Below are 19871 nucleotides of genomic sequence, written 5' to 3' on the forward strand. Positions count from 1 at the left end.
ATAGAGGATTTTCTCTTTTCCCTGCTTCAGGCTTTATTTAAACTCTTTGTTCAAAAATGAACAGAGTGGTAGTCGGAATCTAATTTACAGATATAGTTTAGACGTCTAACTTTAAATTAGAAGATCACACATGAAAACCATTTACACGTAAATGTTAAAACCATTACTTAATCATTTTTTTTACTTTATATTACATAAAGCCAAAATGAAACTAAATACATGTTAGCCAGCTTCATTCACAAACATTAGTCAAAATATACACATTACAAAAGTAAACCAAAAAAGAACTCTAAACTGATGAAGGATTTTTTTCCTCTAAACTTTGTTGTTTTTTCTTTTTTTAAAACACCATTTGCAATTGAATTGCAGTGGCTCTAGAATAAGCTAAACAGGTAGGGTACTCCAAAACACGTGTGAAACACTTCATGTGCATGGGGGAGACAGATTTTCTTTTAAATGAGAATACTCTCCTGTCAAAGCAAAGCTCTGTTTCAGTTCAGCTAAATAATAAATAGATAATTATCACTCAGACAAAAAAGTCTGATTTAACCTTAGATAATATTGCGATCCTCGAGCAGTCTCACAATATTTTTATTCCCTTTGAAAGGCATTCCTTTTTTTTTTTTTCAGGTTAAAACTGAATCGACCGTGGGCGAAGTAACTAACAGTTTTCAATCCGAGACCTAACATTTCCACAGAGATATACAAATTTACAGTCTGAGGGTGATACTTAATTAGTGGGGGGTGGGGGGAGACACACGGGAACGGAGAGTCACGCGTCTTATCCTCTCGTGAAAATCACGACCCATGCCTGTCAGCATCCCGTAGCAGCGGAGGGCAGAAATCCACGCAGGGCAGGGCACAGAGCAGGAGGGCAGCATCCCGCACCACCAACTCTTTCTTTGCGTGGATCCCACGAGGGGCTACGAATCAAGGACAGAGTGACCCTGTCCTTTACCGAGGCGGCACCTGGCCCTGCCGTGCTGAGCCGGGACATCACCATCCCCCTTCCCCCCGGCTTCCCCGTCTCTCCTCTCTTGGCGGGGGGTCTAAAACGCGACTGTTCCGAATCCAGCACCACGCGGGGAGCGACGGAGGGGAAAGCCGAAGCCGGCTGAGGGATGTTGTTCCCCGAGTCTTCCCGAACAAGCACTTTGAGGGCAGGGTGGATCGGTTCTTTTTTTTTTTTTTTTCCATTTTTTTTCTTTTTTTTTCTTTTTTTTCTCTTCTGTTTCAGCTGGGCTATCTGCACAGACTGCATGCAACACACACAAGGTCTACCCGGGGCAGCAGGCAGGGGACGAGCAACAGGTCGTCCGCCACCCCGGCGCTCCCCATCGCCTGGGCCAGTCATCCTCCGCGGCCACAGCGGCGGCTCGCCCCCCTCCCCGTGCGCACGGATGTGCCGGCACACATCCAGGCGGGCGCCGGAGCTCTGCGCGGGTCTCCTCCGGCCGTGGGTCATAGTGCCGCGGCATAGGCTGCGGGATAAGGGTCCAGCTGGGGCTTGCCCATGCCCGGCAGGAGGATGTAGGCCAGCGGCGGCTGCAGCCCCGGGCTGGGCCAGGCACTGCAGTTGCAGGGGATCATGTAGCCCGGGTTACCGGGCGACGGGTGCGAGTGCGTGTGCCCCCCGGCGGCGGCGGCGGCGGCGGCGGCGGCAGCGGCGGCCCCGTGGAAGGCGCCCGCCCCGCCGGCGCCGGGGTAGCCCAACGAGGAGGCGTAGGGCAGCCCGGAGCCCGAGGAAGAGGAGGAGGATGAGATCTCGGCCATTTTGGAGCCCAGGTCCAGCAGGGAGTAGGGGCTGCTGGCGGCGGCGGCGGCGGCGGCGGCGGCAGCGGCGGCGGCCGACTGGGGGAAGAAGACGCGGGCGGCGGCAGCGGCGGCGGCAGCTGCCGCCTTCTCGGGGTTGGCCAGGAGCGACTCGGGCACCAGCCCGCCGGCCGCGCCGCCGTGCAGCCCGCCCGCCTTCAGCCCGTGCGGGTGCTCGTGGTCCGCCACGCCGCCCAGCCCGTAGGGCACGGGGAAGGCGAACTTGTCCTTCTTGAGCAGCGTCTTAGGCTTCCGCCGCGGCCGGTACTTGTAGTCGGGGTGTTCCTTCATGTGCATGGCTCGCAGCCGCTTGGCCTCGTCGATGAAGGGCCGCTTCTCCGATTCAGTCAGCAGCTTCCACTCGGCGCCCAGGCGCTTGCTGATCTCCGAGTTGTGCATCTTGGGGTTCTCCTGGGCCATCTTCCGTCGCTGCGCCCGTGACCACACCATGAAGGCGTTCATCGGCCTCTTGACGTGATCCACCGGCTTGGACATGGTGTACCCCCGCCGCCCCGGCGAGTCGCCGCCCGCCCCGCTCTGGCGGCCGCCTCCTCCGGGCTCGTCTCCCGCCTCCTCCTCCTCGCCCTCGCCGCCGTCCGCTCCTTCAAAACCAATCTCGGCGGGTACCCAGACGCGGCGGCACCGGCTCCTACGGGTGCGGGGCGGCGGTACCCGGTGGCCTTACTCCGGGCGCGGGGCGCTGCCGAGCGGCAGCGGCGCCTCCCCGTCAGGGCGCTGCGGCGGGCGGCTTGGGCGGGACGGGCTCCGTCCCCCGCCTGGGCCTCGGAGCCTCTCTCCGCGCTGACGATCTCCGGGCCAGGGCTCTTCCTCGGAGCTCCCCGCAGGCGACAGCGCACGGAGTTCAGACGGGACCGCAGAGACCTGTCGATGGCGAGAACGGGAGCCGGCGGCAGGCGAGAGGCGCGGGGCGTGGGGGTTCTCGCTTTGCTGCGGACGCGATGCTCTCCGGCGGTCTCCGGTGAGGCGACGAGCCCTTGACGGGGCGCCCGTCACAGCCCGCCCGGTGCCATCGCCGCCCGCAGAGCTCGGAGGGCAGCCCGCCGCGGAGCAGTGCGGGGCCGGGCGGGACGGGGCCCGCGGCGGCTCAAGCGCTGCGGTGAGGGCCCTGGGGGGCGCGGGCCGCCCCGCTCACAGCCGCCCCGCTCCGCCCGAGGGGGCGCGGCGAGCAGTTCGCTCCTCGCACATATTCGCCGGGCTCCGGGCACCGCGGGCCTTCTGGTTCGCGCCGCCGGACAAACTTCCCTAAGTTTCGGCGGGATACGGGGCGCTCTGCCTGCCGTGCAGCTCCCCCTTCTCCGGCAGCCGCCAGGTCTCTCTGGGTTTTCTTGGCCGCCGACTCGGAGGGGCGGCGGGGCGGGCGGGAGCGGCGGGGGGCGGAGGGAGGAGGAGGTGGCGGCGGCGGAGGAGGAGGCAGGGAGGGGGGGACACACCTAATTAAAATCCTCGGCGGTCCGCGCCCGGCGGCGCCCTGCCCGGCTCCGCGCCCGGCGGGGGGGTCCAGTAGCCGCCCCCTCCTCCCGCCCCGTCGACGCGGCCACAAGTACCGCGCGCGCCCCGCGTGCCCCCGCGCCGCGCACCGCCCTATATGCCCGCACGCGGCCTGCGCGCCGCCGGCGGGGCGCGCGGGCGGGGGCGGGGCCCCCCGTCGGGGGGGGGCGGGGCCGCGAATCGCCACGCCCCCTCTCGGGCCAGCGGCGCAGGGAGGGCTCGGGATCGGCGCATGCGGGGTGTTTTTGGGTGTTTTGGGGTTTTCCCGGCGGAGGGTCCGTGCAGCCGAGGGGGAGAGGCCGCCGCCTCCGAGAGCATCCCTGGGTGCGCCCAGAAAATCCGCGCTCCTTCTCCTGGCCGCTCGGCATGCCACTGCACGGCGCCCCCAGCCCGAGCTATCCCACTGTGTTCCTCACCGGCCGCCTGTCAGTCAGGGTGAACTTGCTCGCCTTGTTTGTGCTTCGGCGGGTCGGTTTTGACTTACTCTGGTGGTATGTGGAAGCGCCGACTCCAATAAACCATTAACTCTTTCCCTAGCAGCAGACTAGGCTCTGTCCGGGACGGCTCCGCCGCCCTTTTAGGGAAAAGCCAGAGCCGCGCTTCCCGGGGCGATGCACAGGTGGGGTGGCAGCCGCTCCGGGACCACCACCGAGCCCCCCGTCGGACGCACTACAGGGTGCGGGGCGCGGCGGGGACATCGCTCGGCGTGGTGGGACAGCGATGTCCTCTCGGCGCACGGACTTGTTTGTCACGCCGCCCGCTCTCGTCTCGTCCGGGCTCCTCTCCGCGCATCCCGCTCCGTCCTCCGGTCAGGCTCCTCGCTCCAACCGCTGGGCTTCGCGCCTTCCTTACCGCCGCACCGCACCCCTGCCCGCCACCACCACCCGCAGCTCCTGGGATGTCGGGATGTTTGGAGAGAATCCCAAAGCCAGCCATCCCTTCCCACCGGTGAGCCCGCCCGGGTCCCGCGGCAGCCTGTCACGGCCGGAGTGCCCTGTAACATACCGAGCAGCTCCTCTACAAACCGCGTCCTCTCCCGTTTCGTGTTTTACCCATAAACTACTACTTAAACGTAATTCTCTCAGTCTCCGAAGCCACCTCGCCAAGCTTGACCTCCTACAATCCAGTTAGCCGTGAAACAAAAAAAAAGTACCCATCGATTGTCAAAAGCGGGGAGATTAAGATATCTGCTGGCGTTCGGGCTTGGCAGGGAAACGGGATTTCTCGAAGGTGGGAGCCCCACCAAGAGAGGCTGATACCGGCGCAGGTGACTGCTCTGGAAATCAGGTTATCACCCCATCGGCCAGGGCATTCCCGCTTTGGGATGAACAGCCACTATTTTCAACTGCGTAACCCCCCTCCCTCCCCGTTTGACCAGGGAAGAGCTTTCCTGTCGATTTCTCTCGATCACATGTAGAATTATTGTGTTTGACTTCTAAGAGGCGAGGACTCATTCCCTGTCTCTCTCTGCACAGATCGGATGCCAGCTCGATCGACTTCCCCTCGCATCGTGGGTGCCAGCGGGATAGTGCCCGGATTAAGTCAGTTCAGGGGCAGGCGAGAGCGTGGTTCATACGTCCCAGTAGCTGCCATGAGCAGGGTGAGAACCAGGAACATCTACTGGAGGGTGCTCGGGGCGTAGAGGGAGAGTCGGGGGGGAAGAAGCAACAGCGCCTCACTGATGCTACCACCAGTGGCGCCCCCAGCTCCCGGAGGCTCCGGGCCCCGCTCCCGCCAGCGCCCCCCGAGAGCAGAGTGGGGACTCACTCCCCAGTGGGCTCGGTTCCAGCGTGGCTCTGTCCCCGCTCTTCCCTCCCACGCTGCCTCCCTCACACCTCCACTCCCCCTGCTTGTGACCCCGAGCCCGTCAGTGCGAGAGCAGGGTGCGGTGTAAAGGATCGCGATGGTCCTGTGTCGCGACAGAACTGCGTGAAGCACACAAGGCGGACACATGGGTAAGCCCTCGTCTGATAGTTCCTAAACAGATGAATCCCCGCACCACGAACTCTGCCCCTGGGTCAGTCCGTGGGTACCGTCGCGCCAAGGCTGCTGCCGCCGCCGCCGCGCTGCAGCTCTGAATCTGCAAGCGCTCAAACGGCAAAGCAAGGTGCAGGCGGAGCGGGCATCTGTGCCACAGAAAACGCGTGGGGAAGGGCCACGGGTGTCGGCACGGGGCTCGGGGAAGTTCCTAGGGTGAGTGGCCACCTTCTGTCCGAGAACAGCACAACCACCAACTCGCAGGTCCCCACAGAGTCTCATACAGGCGATCTGGTCTTAAAGAAAAAGCACTTGCATAACTTCCAGCAGAGAAGATGCCTCAACTCATGGACTGCTCTCTTCCAAAAATGTCACCATTTGCAAACCCGTGGCTTCGTCTGCACATGTTTCTGATTACATTTAGTCCTCCAAATAGTGAAAAAGGTAATACAATTTGTTGGTCATAAATTATTGTACACGATTCTTTCACTGGCTGAAATCTATTAATGGCTCAGTACTGGCTCAAGTCTATTTTTCTAGTTGCAAATGAAATACTTTTCCGAATCTCCTTTACAAAGTGCTTTCCCCCTCCCCTCGCCTAAGTTTTGCGGCAACCACTGGCTACTAAAACTACCACCCATGGTTATTTCAGCGATTGCGGGTGGTTACAGAGGGTCTGCATTTCCCTAGTAATCTGTTTTCAAGAGGGTTTGCACGAAGTGATGGAAACTCCTATCAGTTCCGCTTGGAGCAAGGTTAGACTCGTGTTAGGAGCGACCAGAGGGTCCCAAGCCTCCCTACGCCCGGTTTGAGGCAGGCACGGCGTGGGGGAGGAGGCTTGCTCTCCCCACGGGGGATTCCGTGGCCGCGGTGCGGTGCGGCGCGGAGCGGCTGCCTGCAAAGGCACAGACACACAGGCACGGACATTCTCTCGGAGAGGCTTCAAATCCCCAAACACAAGGGAAGACTTTATCGGAGTTTAGTTACTTATCTGGATTTTTGTTAAACCGCTACTGTGATCTCCGCGTAGTTGTGCGTGTTAATTGTTCTGATAATGTGTTGTTATCGATACAATAATAATACAATCGTGTATAATGTGATTTACTTGCCTTTGACCTGTCAATTCTTGACACATTCAAATTCAAGGGCGGAATCTTTCCTTCTGCCACCGAAGGTGGGGAAGAGGGGGGTTGGGGAAGAGGGGGATTGGGGTAGAGGGGGGCGAACAAAAACCGAACAGATGCATTGTCACACGGAGGCTAAACAAGACTTTCCAGAGTGCAGTGCTGTATTCCACCAAGTAAGATCAGAGCGCTCCTAAGTATTGAAGAGGGTTTAGACTGTCTTCTCGATAACCATATATTAATTCTGTGAGCTTCCTTACAGTAGATGTAACTACGTCCCACTCCAAATACTGTCTGATTTCTTGTATTCTGATCAAACGTCTCATCTCTGGTGCAGGCAGCTTTAGGATGCTGCTCGTGTTTTTTAAAGCCGAGTTTAAAGTGAATTTCGAGGAAGCAAAATCATTTCCTTCAAATTTCATTTGAGCCTAACAATCAGGTGCCGAGTCAAAGAGATAAAAAGAAGTTGAAGAACAGTGGTTATCCCGATAGCGATCTCCGCCTCGCCATGCCTCCCGATTGAAAAACTGAATCACGGGCTCGGCAGCCACAGCACTCCCCTGTATTGCCAGAGCCACATCGCGTTTTCACGGCGCCCTTTGTGCACTGAAGCGTTTCCATCCGCTGACTTTGAAAGCTGACATTTTTCTCCGTGTAGGGTATCAGTCACCGATTCCACATCACTTTCAGCTGTCTAAAGTTGCCAGGCAGGCTGGAATCTTAAGAACACCAACAAGTTGGCAGGCTGATTGTTCTGCTTGTATGGATCTTGGCAGGTTTGTGAGTGCTCCTAAGTCTTTTCCCTCTTGCGAAGTCCAATACACCTGTAGCGAGAAAGGGGGTTTTACCCCGTGAGCTCTTTATTGTGCATAATACGCTAAACTCATTCATTAGCTCTTACAGAGGGCTTGCAAATGCTCGGTATTATTATTTTTCAATAACATTCGCTTATTATTAGAGCAGCTGGTAGCCCAAGCTCTAGTGAAGTGCCTGGCAAAGGATTCTATCATAAAACACTGGTTTCTAAGTTTATAGTTTCTAATTTGGCTGTGAAAGTGTGATTCTGGATGGAACTTGGCACTCAAATGCTCAGCTGGAGAGTTAACTTTTTATAATAAAAACATTGGTTTATTGAGTTTGCTATTTTAAGTTAGAAGAGTATTAACAAAGTTTTTACTAGTTTGGGCAGCATAGAGAAGTCCTGTACTGTTTTGAAAATTAAATGTTATGATTTCGGTAAGGGTAGAATACGTTCTGTGATCCAGTGTGATATTATCTTAAAAGCAAAGCCCGATCAATGACTCTGTGCTTCAGGACACTGGGGTTGCTCTTTCAGGAACACCAGACCTAGATCTCAACAACCGTTGGTGGCAGTTCTGAGCAGAAGGTGGTGACGGGGTCCTTACGACATGTAGAAGTAAAGAAAACTTTAAAATTCAGCCTATTCGGACTTGCTAATAGAATAGATAAAGTATATCTAATCTGCATGCACTCCATTTGTAAGCCAAGCTATTTTCATGTACTTTAATGAGTCAATTTTTTTCTGCTTTTTAATCCTGTTAGCCTTGCAGTGGCTATGCAGCCTGGGAAGAACGATCAGAACAGCAGCCAAGGAAGTCTTAGAACTAACAAAAAAAAGAGATATCGTGTGGTTACATGCTAGTCCCTGACTGCCAGATAGTAGATGGCTTGTCCCTGTTTGGGAATGTGAGAATTAGTCTCTCTGCAGAGCTCCTGTCCAGACTTGGATATTTCAGAAAGGGCATCTAAATAACTTTTCTTCAAAGGTGCTGAGCAGTGCTCATGCCTCCTTTTTCCAAAGAAATTGACCTTAATGTTGCTGTGCCACTGCCTTTAGTGTAGTGTGGTTTTACAGTTCCCTGTTAGAAGAGGTGAGCTTTGCTTTTTGGTGTCTTCTACAAGCTTCTTTATGTATATAATCTCTGAAGACCTTTACATTTAAATTCAATCAAAATTTTACACTGGCAACAATCTTCTTGTTTCACTTCTTAGGGCTGTCCAGCAGCCATAGAGGATTTTTTTCCTGGAATAAATACATTTTAATGACCAGTCTAGTTTTGTCCAAGGTTGATTCATAACCGTAAACCACAAAAGGTTGCTTTGTTACTCATGGGTACTAGATGGGTAGCCAAAAAATCCATGCAATTTCGAAGGCAAGGTCTTAGATGTCACTGGATAAGATCATGGTTTGGAAACCTTTGACAGGCATTTCAAGATTTGTAGATGTACATGAGGAGGCTAGAAAGAAGATCAGACTTTAGGGCATTCCCCTCTGAAGAAGAGTTAAGCATAAGTCTTTACTGTTTGCCTTCTGATTATAAGGCAATTGACTACAGGAGGCCCACAATGGAAAGAATCTGTCTCTCTTTCTGGATTTAAATTCTTGGCCTTTACTTCCTTATGGTCAGTGTCTTGTTTATCCTTTTGTAAGAATGGGCAGTTTCTGCCTTCCATTTGGTTAGAAGGAGTCAAAATGTCACTCGGGAAATATCAAAGTTAATGGTCACAAAAGGTGTCTACACTTACACACCACACCTACATCAGTACCTGCACCTACATTTTCAGCTAAGATCAACAGTGCCACAGCTTTTCAAGAAAATCTCTTCACTGTGCTCACTCACCATGCTTTGGTTTCTATTGAGGAGCAGTTTCAGATGACAGTAAACAGCAAGATGCTCTTCATCTGCTCATGGGAATGTGGTCTGCAAACTCTCTAGCTCAGCCTAGATCAACTAAACCCTGATAGCATGAAATGTATTTTGTGTTCTTGATTCAGACAGATGACAATTTCACTTTTTGCATTCATTTATTTTAGGTGCTTCAGGATGAGCTTTTCTGCTGGAGGGTAGAAAAGGTACTTTTGCCTCTGCATGGGTGTTCTGCTGGAAAGGAGTCACTCTACTTTGTGGGTGCTCTGTAAGCATAGGCATAGAGCCAAAACCCAAGGACTGGTGAGATCATGGTTGCCTCGTCCCCATCCTTAACATAGCTTTTGGGATTTTGCTAGGCCTTTCATCATCCTCACAATAAACTTCTCACTGTCCACAGTAGGATATATAATGGCTTCCCTTGGCATGGACATTGAATGTAAAATATTCTAATTTTCTGAAGTCAGTTGAATAGTTAAATCTTACTGTGGTAAACGTTGGCTAGAATTTTTTTATTTTCCTCACTTAAGTGTACAGTTTCAATAACAGTAATTGCTAGACCATTGTCTATAAGCACTTGTCAGATGTGTATAATCATCTCATAATAAGCAAACACACTACTACTTCTACTACTACTACTGATAGTTCTGAAACACTGAGATCTTTTACTTCATCAGCATCATAAAGGCTTCTGACGGAGTACATTGTCCAGTGCTAGACTTCAAGAAAGATGTGGAGTCTTTGGATAGAATGCAGCAGGACTGATCAGAGGTCTAAAAAATGTGATATACAAGTAAAGATTGAAAGCAGTGTTGTTACTTAAGCTGGAGAGGAGAAGGAAGCAAACTGGTCTTTAAGGGTAAAAAACGTAAATACAAAGATGAGCAGATAAAATTGTGTTTGTGGGAATAAACAAGAGGTAATGAGCTTAAGATGTGAATTCAAGTTAAATGCTGGGGGAAAAAAAGGCTTCAAATCGTGAGTATAGATATGCAGAGCCTGCTTCTGCCTGGGGGGGCTGTGGGAACACTGAGAGATGTTAAGAACAGGTGAGACCAACTTGTCAAGAGTGACAAAGCCCTAGGACAGGAGTTTTCTTCTGCCTCTCTTTGTATGGGTCTATGACATGGGAGGAATCAGTTTTAACTCAGTTCTTCATGCAAATCTTTTTACTCTTCAGAGCCCAGACATTCTGCAGGTTCACAGCCCACAGCTTTCACTGTTCCTCTCATAATAAATAATGGCCAGTCTTCGCGAACGAAGATCTGGGGAAAGGTCTTTTACCTTTCCAGCCTGCGCAATGGATTTTTTTAGGTGAGACACAGCCTGCGCTGAACTGAGCCCACCCTTTAATCCTAAGGTTCATCTGCCGGGGCCAAGCACGCTTGGACAATGGCAGTGAGGTCCTCAGGACGTAGGTTTGTTTAGAGTGACCTTCTCATAGATGGATGGCCTCACAGGGCTAACGGGTTCCATCTGCCCGGGAGACCGAGGAATCGAACCCGGGTTGCAGCAGTGAGAGTCCTGCATGCTAACCACTAGGCCACTGTGAACAGCATCACTGCCACTCCCCTGTATGAGCATTGCCAAAATGCTCGCATATGAGCATGTCTTCCACTGACATGCTGAAGAAATGTTCTGTTTTTCTGTTTGGTTTAGTTGGCTCTGGTCTCCTCTTTCTGCTTAGCACAGTTTTATCACTGTGAGAAGTCCTCTTCCTGACATGGCTTTGCTGTTTTTTTTCCCCCCTTTTATCACCTTTCTATTTTGTTTCAAATCTCTGCTGAAAGTACATTTTCTGCATCATTTCTACATGAGTTTCTTTTCCAACTGTGTTTCCTAGATCTATAATTAGAATATTTAATTTTATAAATTATTGTATTATCATTTATATGAAATTTCAGTGGAAGTTATTTGACTTACATTATGTTATGCATCATTGTTAGATAGCATTAGCAAAAAGTTGTCAATGATATACCAAATCAGTGACAAATTTGACTGTTGGTGTACAAAATTTGTTTAGGGTATCTTTGCCTGTAATATGCAAGAAAGTTCATAATCCTTTACAGACATTTTAATTCATTCCATGATATTCTCCCATGGGAGGATACGTATTATCAGTGATGTAGAAGAGAAAGACGTTTTTTGTTAGTGTTTTGAAAATCTGACTTTTATTACTGATTCTGTAGAAAGAATGAGAGAGCAGAACATACACTAAGCAATAGATCTTTAAAAGAGCAAGGAGGTTTGCAGCATTCTTGGAGATGCCTTTTCATTTCAGTGGGAAAAAAAAAATTTTCCAGAAGAAGTTCTTTTGGTTTTCAATTCTCTCACCAACTTTTTCTTATGTATTATCAGATGTTGTTTACAGAATAGGAAGAAGGTCATGCAAAAAAATACTCATTTGCCCAGAAAGTAAATAATTCAGAGTTGGATCTTCTAAAAGACACAAAAAGAATTAAGTGCAGATCTTTCAAAGTATGAGGGTGCCTAATTTCCATTGGTTTTAATTCCCTCAAGGAGATTCAATGGGATTTTATGCCCTAAATTCCTTGAAAATATCTGTGTACTCTGAATGGAATCGGCCCAAAGCACATTTATTCTTTATGATAGAGACAGATTGTCGTATTGTTTCTTGTTCATCCCCTCCAGTTTTTTAACGCTTCAACTGTTTTCCAAGTAGGATGGTTAAACAATGGTTAGAACAAAGACTATATAAAGTTCAATTTTCTTGGATTCATCTGGGTCTTTACTCCATTTTCTAAATGAAGCCCAGTCCTTCTGCGCTAGGAGTTACCTGAATAAGTTTCCATGAAGTAAGCTGGTATATGAACATGCCCACATAGCTCCTCAATGCTAAGTGCCTAAGTGCATGGGAAACTTGGGATAAATGAAGGAAAACAACTGGAAAATATCCTTCAGGGGAAAAAAAAGTACAAATCCCCTCACAAGCACTGTAAGAATACAGGATGATTGGCAGTTACAGTGGTGTAGATGACGTACTATGGTCTATCTTACCTCACAAGGACTTGCTTCTGTGCGTATAGCCTTTGTGTAACAAAACCAGCCAGAGATGATGAGACCTAAAATGAGACCTTGTGAATGGCCTAGCCTTTTTGGTCTTTTGCTGAATTGTCAGGAGTGCCATATGTTTTCTTTATCATGTCACAGAAAGACCAGAAGCACATCTCTGGGGCCCTAGGCAAACTGATCCAGTGCGTGGCATTATTGCCCATGGCGGTAGGGTTGGAACTATCTTTAAGGCCTCTTCCAACCCAAACCATTCTATGACTCAATGCTTAGCCACAAAATATTCTGCCTCTGCTTTTCACCTAAAAAATTTTTCTTAAAACAAGTGTTAAGCCCTTCTTTTGGAAAGTAATTCAACAAAGTTGTTAAATGCCAGGAAAAAGAAAAATGGAATCAATGAATAATCTTCTCTTGCTATAATCCTATCAAAATGCTGCAGGTATACCTATTAGATGTCTTAATATTGCTGTACAACAAAGCAATAGCAGGACCTGTATTTGATCAACAAAACACCATGTGCTTTCGCTTGCTTCATTTGAGATAATGGTCCTGTTAAAACAGCAATAAAGCTGCTATATTTCAGAGGAGCCATGCTGGAACAGGCTCCTCAGGGAAGTGGTCGCAGGGCCAAGCCTGCCAGCATTTGAGAAGTGTTTGGATGATACTCTCAGGCACATGGTGTGACTCTTGGTCCTGTGAAGGGATAAGGCTTGGACTAGATGATCCTTGTGAGTCCCTTCCAACTCAGCATATTCTGTGATTCTATGATTCTGTGAAATCATAAACACAAGGTATGACCCCAGCCCACTAAAAAGAAGCGAACTGTTTCTGTTGCCTCATGGTAAAAGTGAAACTGATGTCCTTTTCTTCTCCTGGTCATTATATGGACAGGTAAAATATAAAGCACCTTCATAAAATCCACATCAGCATTAATGTTGGGATTTTCTAGAATAAGTGGGGGTTTTCTCCCAAGTGTTATGTGTGTGATAGGTAGAGAGAAAATAAAAAAATGTTTACTTCTTTGCTGTAAAAAACCCCAATGATCTTGAACATAGCAAATACAGAAAACTTGCTTCCTTCTCTAAAAGCCTGCTGAAGTACATGGGCTCTCCCAAGCTGGCACCCAGGTTCACTGGAGGCAGGCAGTAAATTGAATTGGCCAAACTAAGTCTTTCATGATTTCACTTTTGAGTGCAAGCCTTCCTAGGTGAAAGGCCAGTTCATGAAACCATTTTGTTGCCAGCCTCTTATCCTCTCTCCCTATTTAACAGCATGACTAGTTACCCTAACAATAAGGAGTCTGTTGAACTTTCAGTTCCTACCATTGCTGGAAAGACTGAAAGTACATAATCCTTTCTCTTCAGAAAAGTGGATCCCTTTCACTTTGTCTGCCATATGTGTCAGTACGTTTCCTTCAAACTTATGGATGTTTTGATTTTCTTATAGGCAGAGATGAGTTTAACAGGAGAGCTTCACCTCAAAGTGTAGATGCAATTAGTTTATTTCGGCTCACAGCACAGAGAGTTTAAGACAAAACAGTAAATTAAAACTGGCGGGATTCCTTTAGGCACTCTCACATTTTTCTTCTTTTTTTTTTCTTTTTCTTTTTGTGTTTAACAGGAGGTGGCAGTTGTAACATTTGCAAAATAATAAGAACAATAAGTTGACATTGTGATATGATTACTTATGTAAGTGCTTAGACATACAAATACCTAAGCACTAATGTCATGATTGAGAGTCACGGCAGTTATTCCAGCCAAGTTAATAAAAGATCATTACTATAACTATCTACACAGGACTGAACATGATGGGGAATCTGGGATATGAGAAGTCTAACAATAAAAAACACACTCAAAGTTTATCCTTAGTGTATTTGTGCACTAAGATTATTCTAACAAGAAATCAGAAATAATTCAGTGGGTAATTGATCTGTAGAGGTATTTAGAGATAAAATTATATAAGAAAATTTTGCTTATCATATCTTTGTATTTTTCCCCCTATTTTCTCTGGTGAGGAATCTAAGCACAGTTAATTTAGACATGATTTCTCTGTAGTTTACATGCTCCTGGATCCTAACATAGAGATGTAAATAGCTGGGTGTGAACTTACCAGGTATTATATTCAGCTGACACAAACAACCCAACCAGATAGTTCTGTGCAGATAACAAACTCATTTCTGCATTTGTTAGGAATCAGGGCTCAGGTGATTGTTGTTCTTTAATGATTATTTATTTAAATTTATTTAAATAGAGAGTTGGTCCCAGGCTCTGACTGGCTGGACAAAATTCACAGGTTAGACAAAACATTAGGGCAGGAGTTCGACCCCTTTCCCCATCTCACCTCGAACCTCCCAGCCAGGACCATGGTGCTCTGCTGTCGTTCCTTCTTTTCATCCGGAAAAAACCTGCAATAACAAGTCTTGTGGAGTTATACAAGGGCCAACAAATCTCAATCCTGGCAGGTAGGAGGGGAGGTAAATAACAAAGTGAATTTCAAAGCGATATCAGTGGGGATGCCTCACTGAATGGGCTTGCCTCCAACCTACCCATAGGAATTTTAGACTGTATCTCTCCAGGCTTTTCAGTACAAAGAAAGCAGCTGTCCCTGAGTTAACCAGGAACAACGGCCTCCAACATATCTGCTAAAATTAGTATTTCCTACTGAAGCCTATAGAACTCAGTCCTATACTGGTTTGAACATGAGCACTCCACAAGCCTCTCATTGAACTGGACAGCCAAACACTGCACCAGTGAGGTTTCCGATGGAATGTAAGGATAGTGCATATGAGACAGACTGCAATGCCACCCAATGTCACTGCAAGTGTTTCCAACCTCCTTCCAAAAGGAAGATCAGAGTCTAGATAGAGCAGCACCAAGATTGAAACTGGGACCCCATTTTTGAAAAATCACCATTGCCAGAAAAGGATCTAATGCATCCCAGAAGGATGCCTATACTGTAGTTTGAAGACACATACACATTCTTGGAGACTTACTTCCAGAACCCATCTCCTCCTTCTCTGCATCAACACTGAAAGCTGTGGTCAGATTGGTTGATTGATCCAGCTAAAAAACCAACCATCCCCAAAAGACAGAAAACACTAGTTTTCACCAGTCTCACAAACATACGTTTGGTTGCTAACGCTGATGAACAAGCAGCAGTGGAAAGTTGAATGCAAAGAGAAACATGGAACCTTCCGTATCGGCAGCAGCATAGTCTGAAGTCAGCATAACCCACTTGTGAAACCTCATCCTATGTGCCAATTGCTGAAATTCACACAAGGAAGACACTACGTGTACTCCCTTAGGGAGGGTAATGCTGAGCTGGAGTCAAAATTATCATGAAGTTAAATTCTCCATTAAGGTAGAAACACCACTGCGACCAGCTCACAAAGCTCCTTGCCAGTCTCAGCAGCCCTGCTGATCACTGTTTCACAGCTGCTGTGGTGAGAGGAGGGGAGCCTTACCTCTTTTGCTCTGCAGCCAACAAGTAGTGTTTCAAAATCAGATGGACTTGGCATAGATCAGTCTTCATTGGCAGTTGGTTTGCGTACTATGTTTACTTATGACAATCATAAGTATCAGAGAAAGATGTTTGAAGATGGTTTATCAGTAATTATCAATGTCTAGGGCCATCACAGAGCAGATTGTAATAGGCTTTCTCAGCCAATGGGATCCTGCCTGGAGCATCAATAAGGCGTGAATGGAGCCTAAAGCTTTCCTTTTACCTCTGGAAACAAAGAAGGAAAATCCATGTATGCCTTATGTGTCCATCCCAGTCCTAACCAGAATTTCACTCACCCTGCAGACTGGCAGGAGAGGTTCCACTGCAGTAGTATCGCTAGCCAGCAGAGGCAGTGGTGGCACAGGTAAAAGGTCCAGGAAGACTACTTTCCTTCACTCGTTGCACTCTCACTCTGCTAGCTCATGAGTCTCTGGTGACCGGTTTATTTTGAGACTAAATATGCAAGAAGAGATGGGAGCAAGGGGGGGTGAAGCTGCCCTAATATTATTCTTCACCTTCCTCACAAACAAATCTCCAAAACTCCAGGTCACATTGTAGTCACACCCAAACTCGTGATATGCAGCTTCCCACAATTCTCTCCCCATGAACTCCCCAAGGCTCTTCAAAGTAATCTGATTCATGAGCACTTCCGAGCTTCTGGCTCCTCCTGACTCTCCTAGACACCTTTCCAGGATTAAAAAAGCACAATAGAGAGGAACACACTTATCCACAGAATTGAAACTTGTTGCAGAAAAATTGCTATAGCTTCATATATCTTGGTGTTTGAGTTTCATTAACAGCCTCTGTGTCTGAAGAATTCAACCAGATCCCCACTAAGCTGGCAAATTTCTGTGGAGAAATCCCTGGCACCACATTTGTTTATCTTAGTCGACAATTTGTCTCATTGTCTCTGTCATTGATAAAACCACAAATAATGTGCCAAGATCATTTACCTCAATAAAAATGACAACAAATTTAAGAAGCACAGATATGAAAGCTGCACTACAATCTTTATCAGTGACACCCAAAACCAAACTGGAACCATTAGCTTTCAAGGACAGACTATCAAAATAGGTTCTCCACTTCAACCAGATAAACCTGTCCATAACACACATTTGTGTCCATGAAGAAATCACTTTGATCTTGAACACAACCTTTCAAAAAATTAGGAAATAGGAAAAAAATTGCTATGCATTCATATAGGACATTAAGATAGTGTAAACAAAGGTACAAAGTTGAAGTTTCTGAAACTCGCACACAGGTGCTCAAGTGAAATGACTTGATTTCACTGCTGTTTAATCCTTCACCTTCAACGTGAAACTCCACAGGAGGTGCTTCTAGAAAATGAACAAGGGCATCCACAGGAGGGTTTAGTGCAAAGTAGTTTATGTGCATTAATCTTACAACCCCAAATAATTCAAGACACTTTTCTCAACTGTCTCCAGGTAGACAAAGCTCATGTATTTACTCTTGATTGAAGTTACAGCTGTCCTTCCTGCCTCTCTCAGGTGTGGCTCAACACAATAATTATCCCAGTATAATTATCCCAGTGCATGTGTCTTGCACCAGCCATGGAGCAATGGCCAGGGGCTGAGATAGAGCACCTGATCAGCCTCTCCTGAGAGACAAAGTGCACAGTCACATAACTTTTCTACCAATGATCTCTCCATAGTAGTTTGCAGACGATGGTCTTTATTTATGTTGAATAATGTTTAGTTCTTGAAAATAATTGTCATATTCTATGTCAATTATGTAAAAGTACTTCTTTTGCATCTCTGATGGCACTCACTTGTCTCTTACATCTTAGACTGTACCCTATTCTGAGTTAAACTGCTTGTGTTGTGGGTTGGATGAAATGTCACTGAAGCTATAGGTGTAACCAGTACCTTCTTTTAACACAGCTGCAAGGAACAATTAATCTGCTTTATGAAATAAGAGCAACCCCCTCCCCAAACAAAAACACATGGTACTGTTCAAACCCATGGTACACACATGGACTGTGCAGGCTGAGTGGTGTAGGAGAGGGGTTTGGCTGATTATTGTTTTAAATGGAGCAGGATGCGTATGCATGTCTCTGTGTGTGTGGAAGAGGGAAAGAAAGGCCCAGCAAGAATAAATACAGAAAAGCAAGGTAGAGCCCAAACAAATTGCTAAGACCATGTCCATCAGAAAAAAAATTAGAAAGGAAGTCTTTGAGCTGAATACTTGAATCTTCCTGAGCTCAGGGAACTGAGACTTCATAAATTCTTTGTAAATAAATAGGTTTTATCAGAGAGATCTGATTCCATTTGAAATTTCTCTTTCTAAAGGAAAAAAAGAAATCACAAGATCCTGAACTTCAATTAACTGTTCAGGTCAAAAGGTATGAGACAAACCCCTACTGACCTGAAATCAGGAGAATTGCACAAGATATAAGCCAGACTAGAATTTGCCTCCCATGTTCAATATTCATTTCTCCCCGCCTCTAACATGAACACATAAACGTATGGAGAAAAAAAGAAAGGGATAAGGATTGGAAAGAAAGCATGTAAATCTTATCATTCCTCATATGTGCTCAGTACAAAAGTATAATTTAATAATGCTTATTTCTTGACATAGTCATTAGATTTTTTTCCTTTATTAAAATGAAATAACAGTGGTAAGCAATAATTCAAGGGTTTTGATTTGATGACACAGGCTATACAATTTTGGCTATATGGATTCTTGTGCTATTCATAAGCCTGTTTAGCTGTGCTCTCGTGTTGTAGAAGGATTGAATTATAGCTTTGCAGTAGATTAGACTTCTTTGTATTATTCTATTTATATATATCTGGTTGCTCTATTATACGTTTTCTTCATACTATCTTGTAAACTGATTGGGATATGTCTCCTTTTCTACTGTGCGCCTAAGTGCCCACCACAGTATGGATTTAAAAGCAAAATTAAATACCCGATATCCCAGGCTTAGGAGATCATTAGTGCTTTGTTGCTGCATTGTAATTCTGCCTACAGTTCTACCTACTTCAGCTTATAGAGAAAATGCAATTAGAAACATAGATTGTTGAGAAATAGGAATTATTTTCTATCATTTAATAATGATAAAAGTTTGCCCATTTCTGGCCCTGTTTGCCAGGTTTCAGCTTGGCTGAGGAGAGCTTTTGATGACACTCTCATGTTTTTAATACAATATGCTATGTAATATAAAAGTATGTTCTCAGATCAGTTGGCATCTTTGTTTGCTTTGGGGCTCCGTGCCTTTGTGTCCTAAAATATAAGATGTATAATCCTTGCATTTGCTCTGTGACTTGAAACAACTAACATGCTGTTATTTCCTAAGACAGACCTAATAGTGAGGGAAAATACGGAGTATTTTACCCAGCAATAAAGTGTTCTTTAAGTGATAATGCATCCTAGCATAAAGCAGATTCTAATATGGGTCTTCTCTTACACTGTATTTGTTAAATTTGGTATTCATGAAAGTAGGACTCAAGAAATGGACCAAATCCAAGTATAGTGTGGGCAGGTGCTGTGCAAGCTTGCCCACCCAGCTTATCCCAGTCCCCCTTCATCTCAGTTTGCTGTTTTTGCAAACTATTTCTCCCAATAACAGAAATGTGGTGTTTTTATAGTGTGGACAAACATTTGCTGAGCACTGAGATGAAACCTCCACAATTTTTTTCCCTGTGCAGGGGCTGAAGTGGGTTTTTTTCAGGTGAGAAGCTGGTGCACTGATACAGCTGAACAGAGGGTGAAGAAGTAAAGCATCAGACCTTGTTGCCACTTTTTACTCTCATCTGCACCTAGGAAATACACATTTTGATCCATTTCTGAAGAATCTGGCAAAATACATTTGTTAACAGTGATAGAGTTTAAACAAAGGCTTAACAGGGATACAGCTGGTATTCTTAACCTATCTTGGGGACTCAGTTAAATGGGAATGGCCATTTGCAATCATCTAACTGGAAATTAAATATGAATCCCATGATCTATGAATTCACATGCCCCACCTGTATTCCTCCAAATAGCCTTTCCAACTAATTTTGCACATTTTGCCTATATTTATAATAAAAATGTAAATGAAAGAATCAAAACCCAGTAGCTTTACTTCATAGTACTTCACTTGAAGCGTACAGGCAGAGAGTAAACATTGGAGAAAAAAAAGTATTAGTAGCTCTAGGAAGCATAGAGTGTTTAATATCCAGATTAAATACTGGTGGAGCTTGAGCTCCTTTTCTGTCAGTCTATCACCTGCTGTTGTAAAAGGCTCCTG

At 46.8% G+C, this 19871-nt stretch overlaps 1 protein-coding gene across 1 annotated transcript in view; it reads right to left on the reverse strand.

Annotated features, from left to right (window-relative positions):
* SOX21 (SRY-box 21) overlaps nt 1–3217 on the reverse strand; it is a 3479-nt gene extending 262 nt beyond the window's left edge. Inside the window, exon 1 of the mRNA XM_027674631.1 lies at nt 1–3217. This exon is cut by the window's left edge and continues 262 nt beyond it. Coding sequence (XP_027530432.1) covers nt 1462–2307 — 846 coding nt within the window. The 5' untranslated portion in view covers nt 2308–3217 and the 3' untranslated portion in view covers nt 1–1461.
* Nucleotides 3218–19871: the final 16654 nt, after the last annotated feature.

This window comes from Neopelma chrysocephalum, unplaced genomic scaffold (genome assembly GCF_003984885.1).
Source record: "Neopelma chrysocephalum unplaced genomic scaffold, ASM398488v2 Primary Assembly neopelma1_25, whole genome shotgun sequence".
Classification (NCBI taxonomy): Eukaryota; Metazoa; Chordata; class Aves; order Passeriformes; family Pipridae; genus Neopelma; species Neopelma chrysocephalum.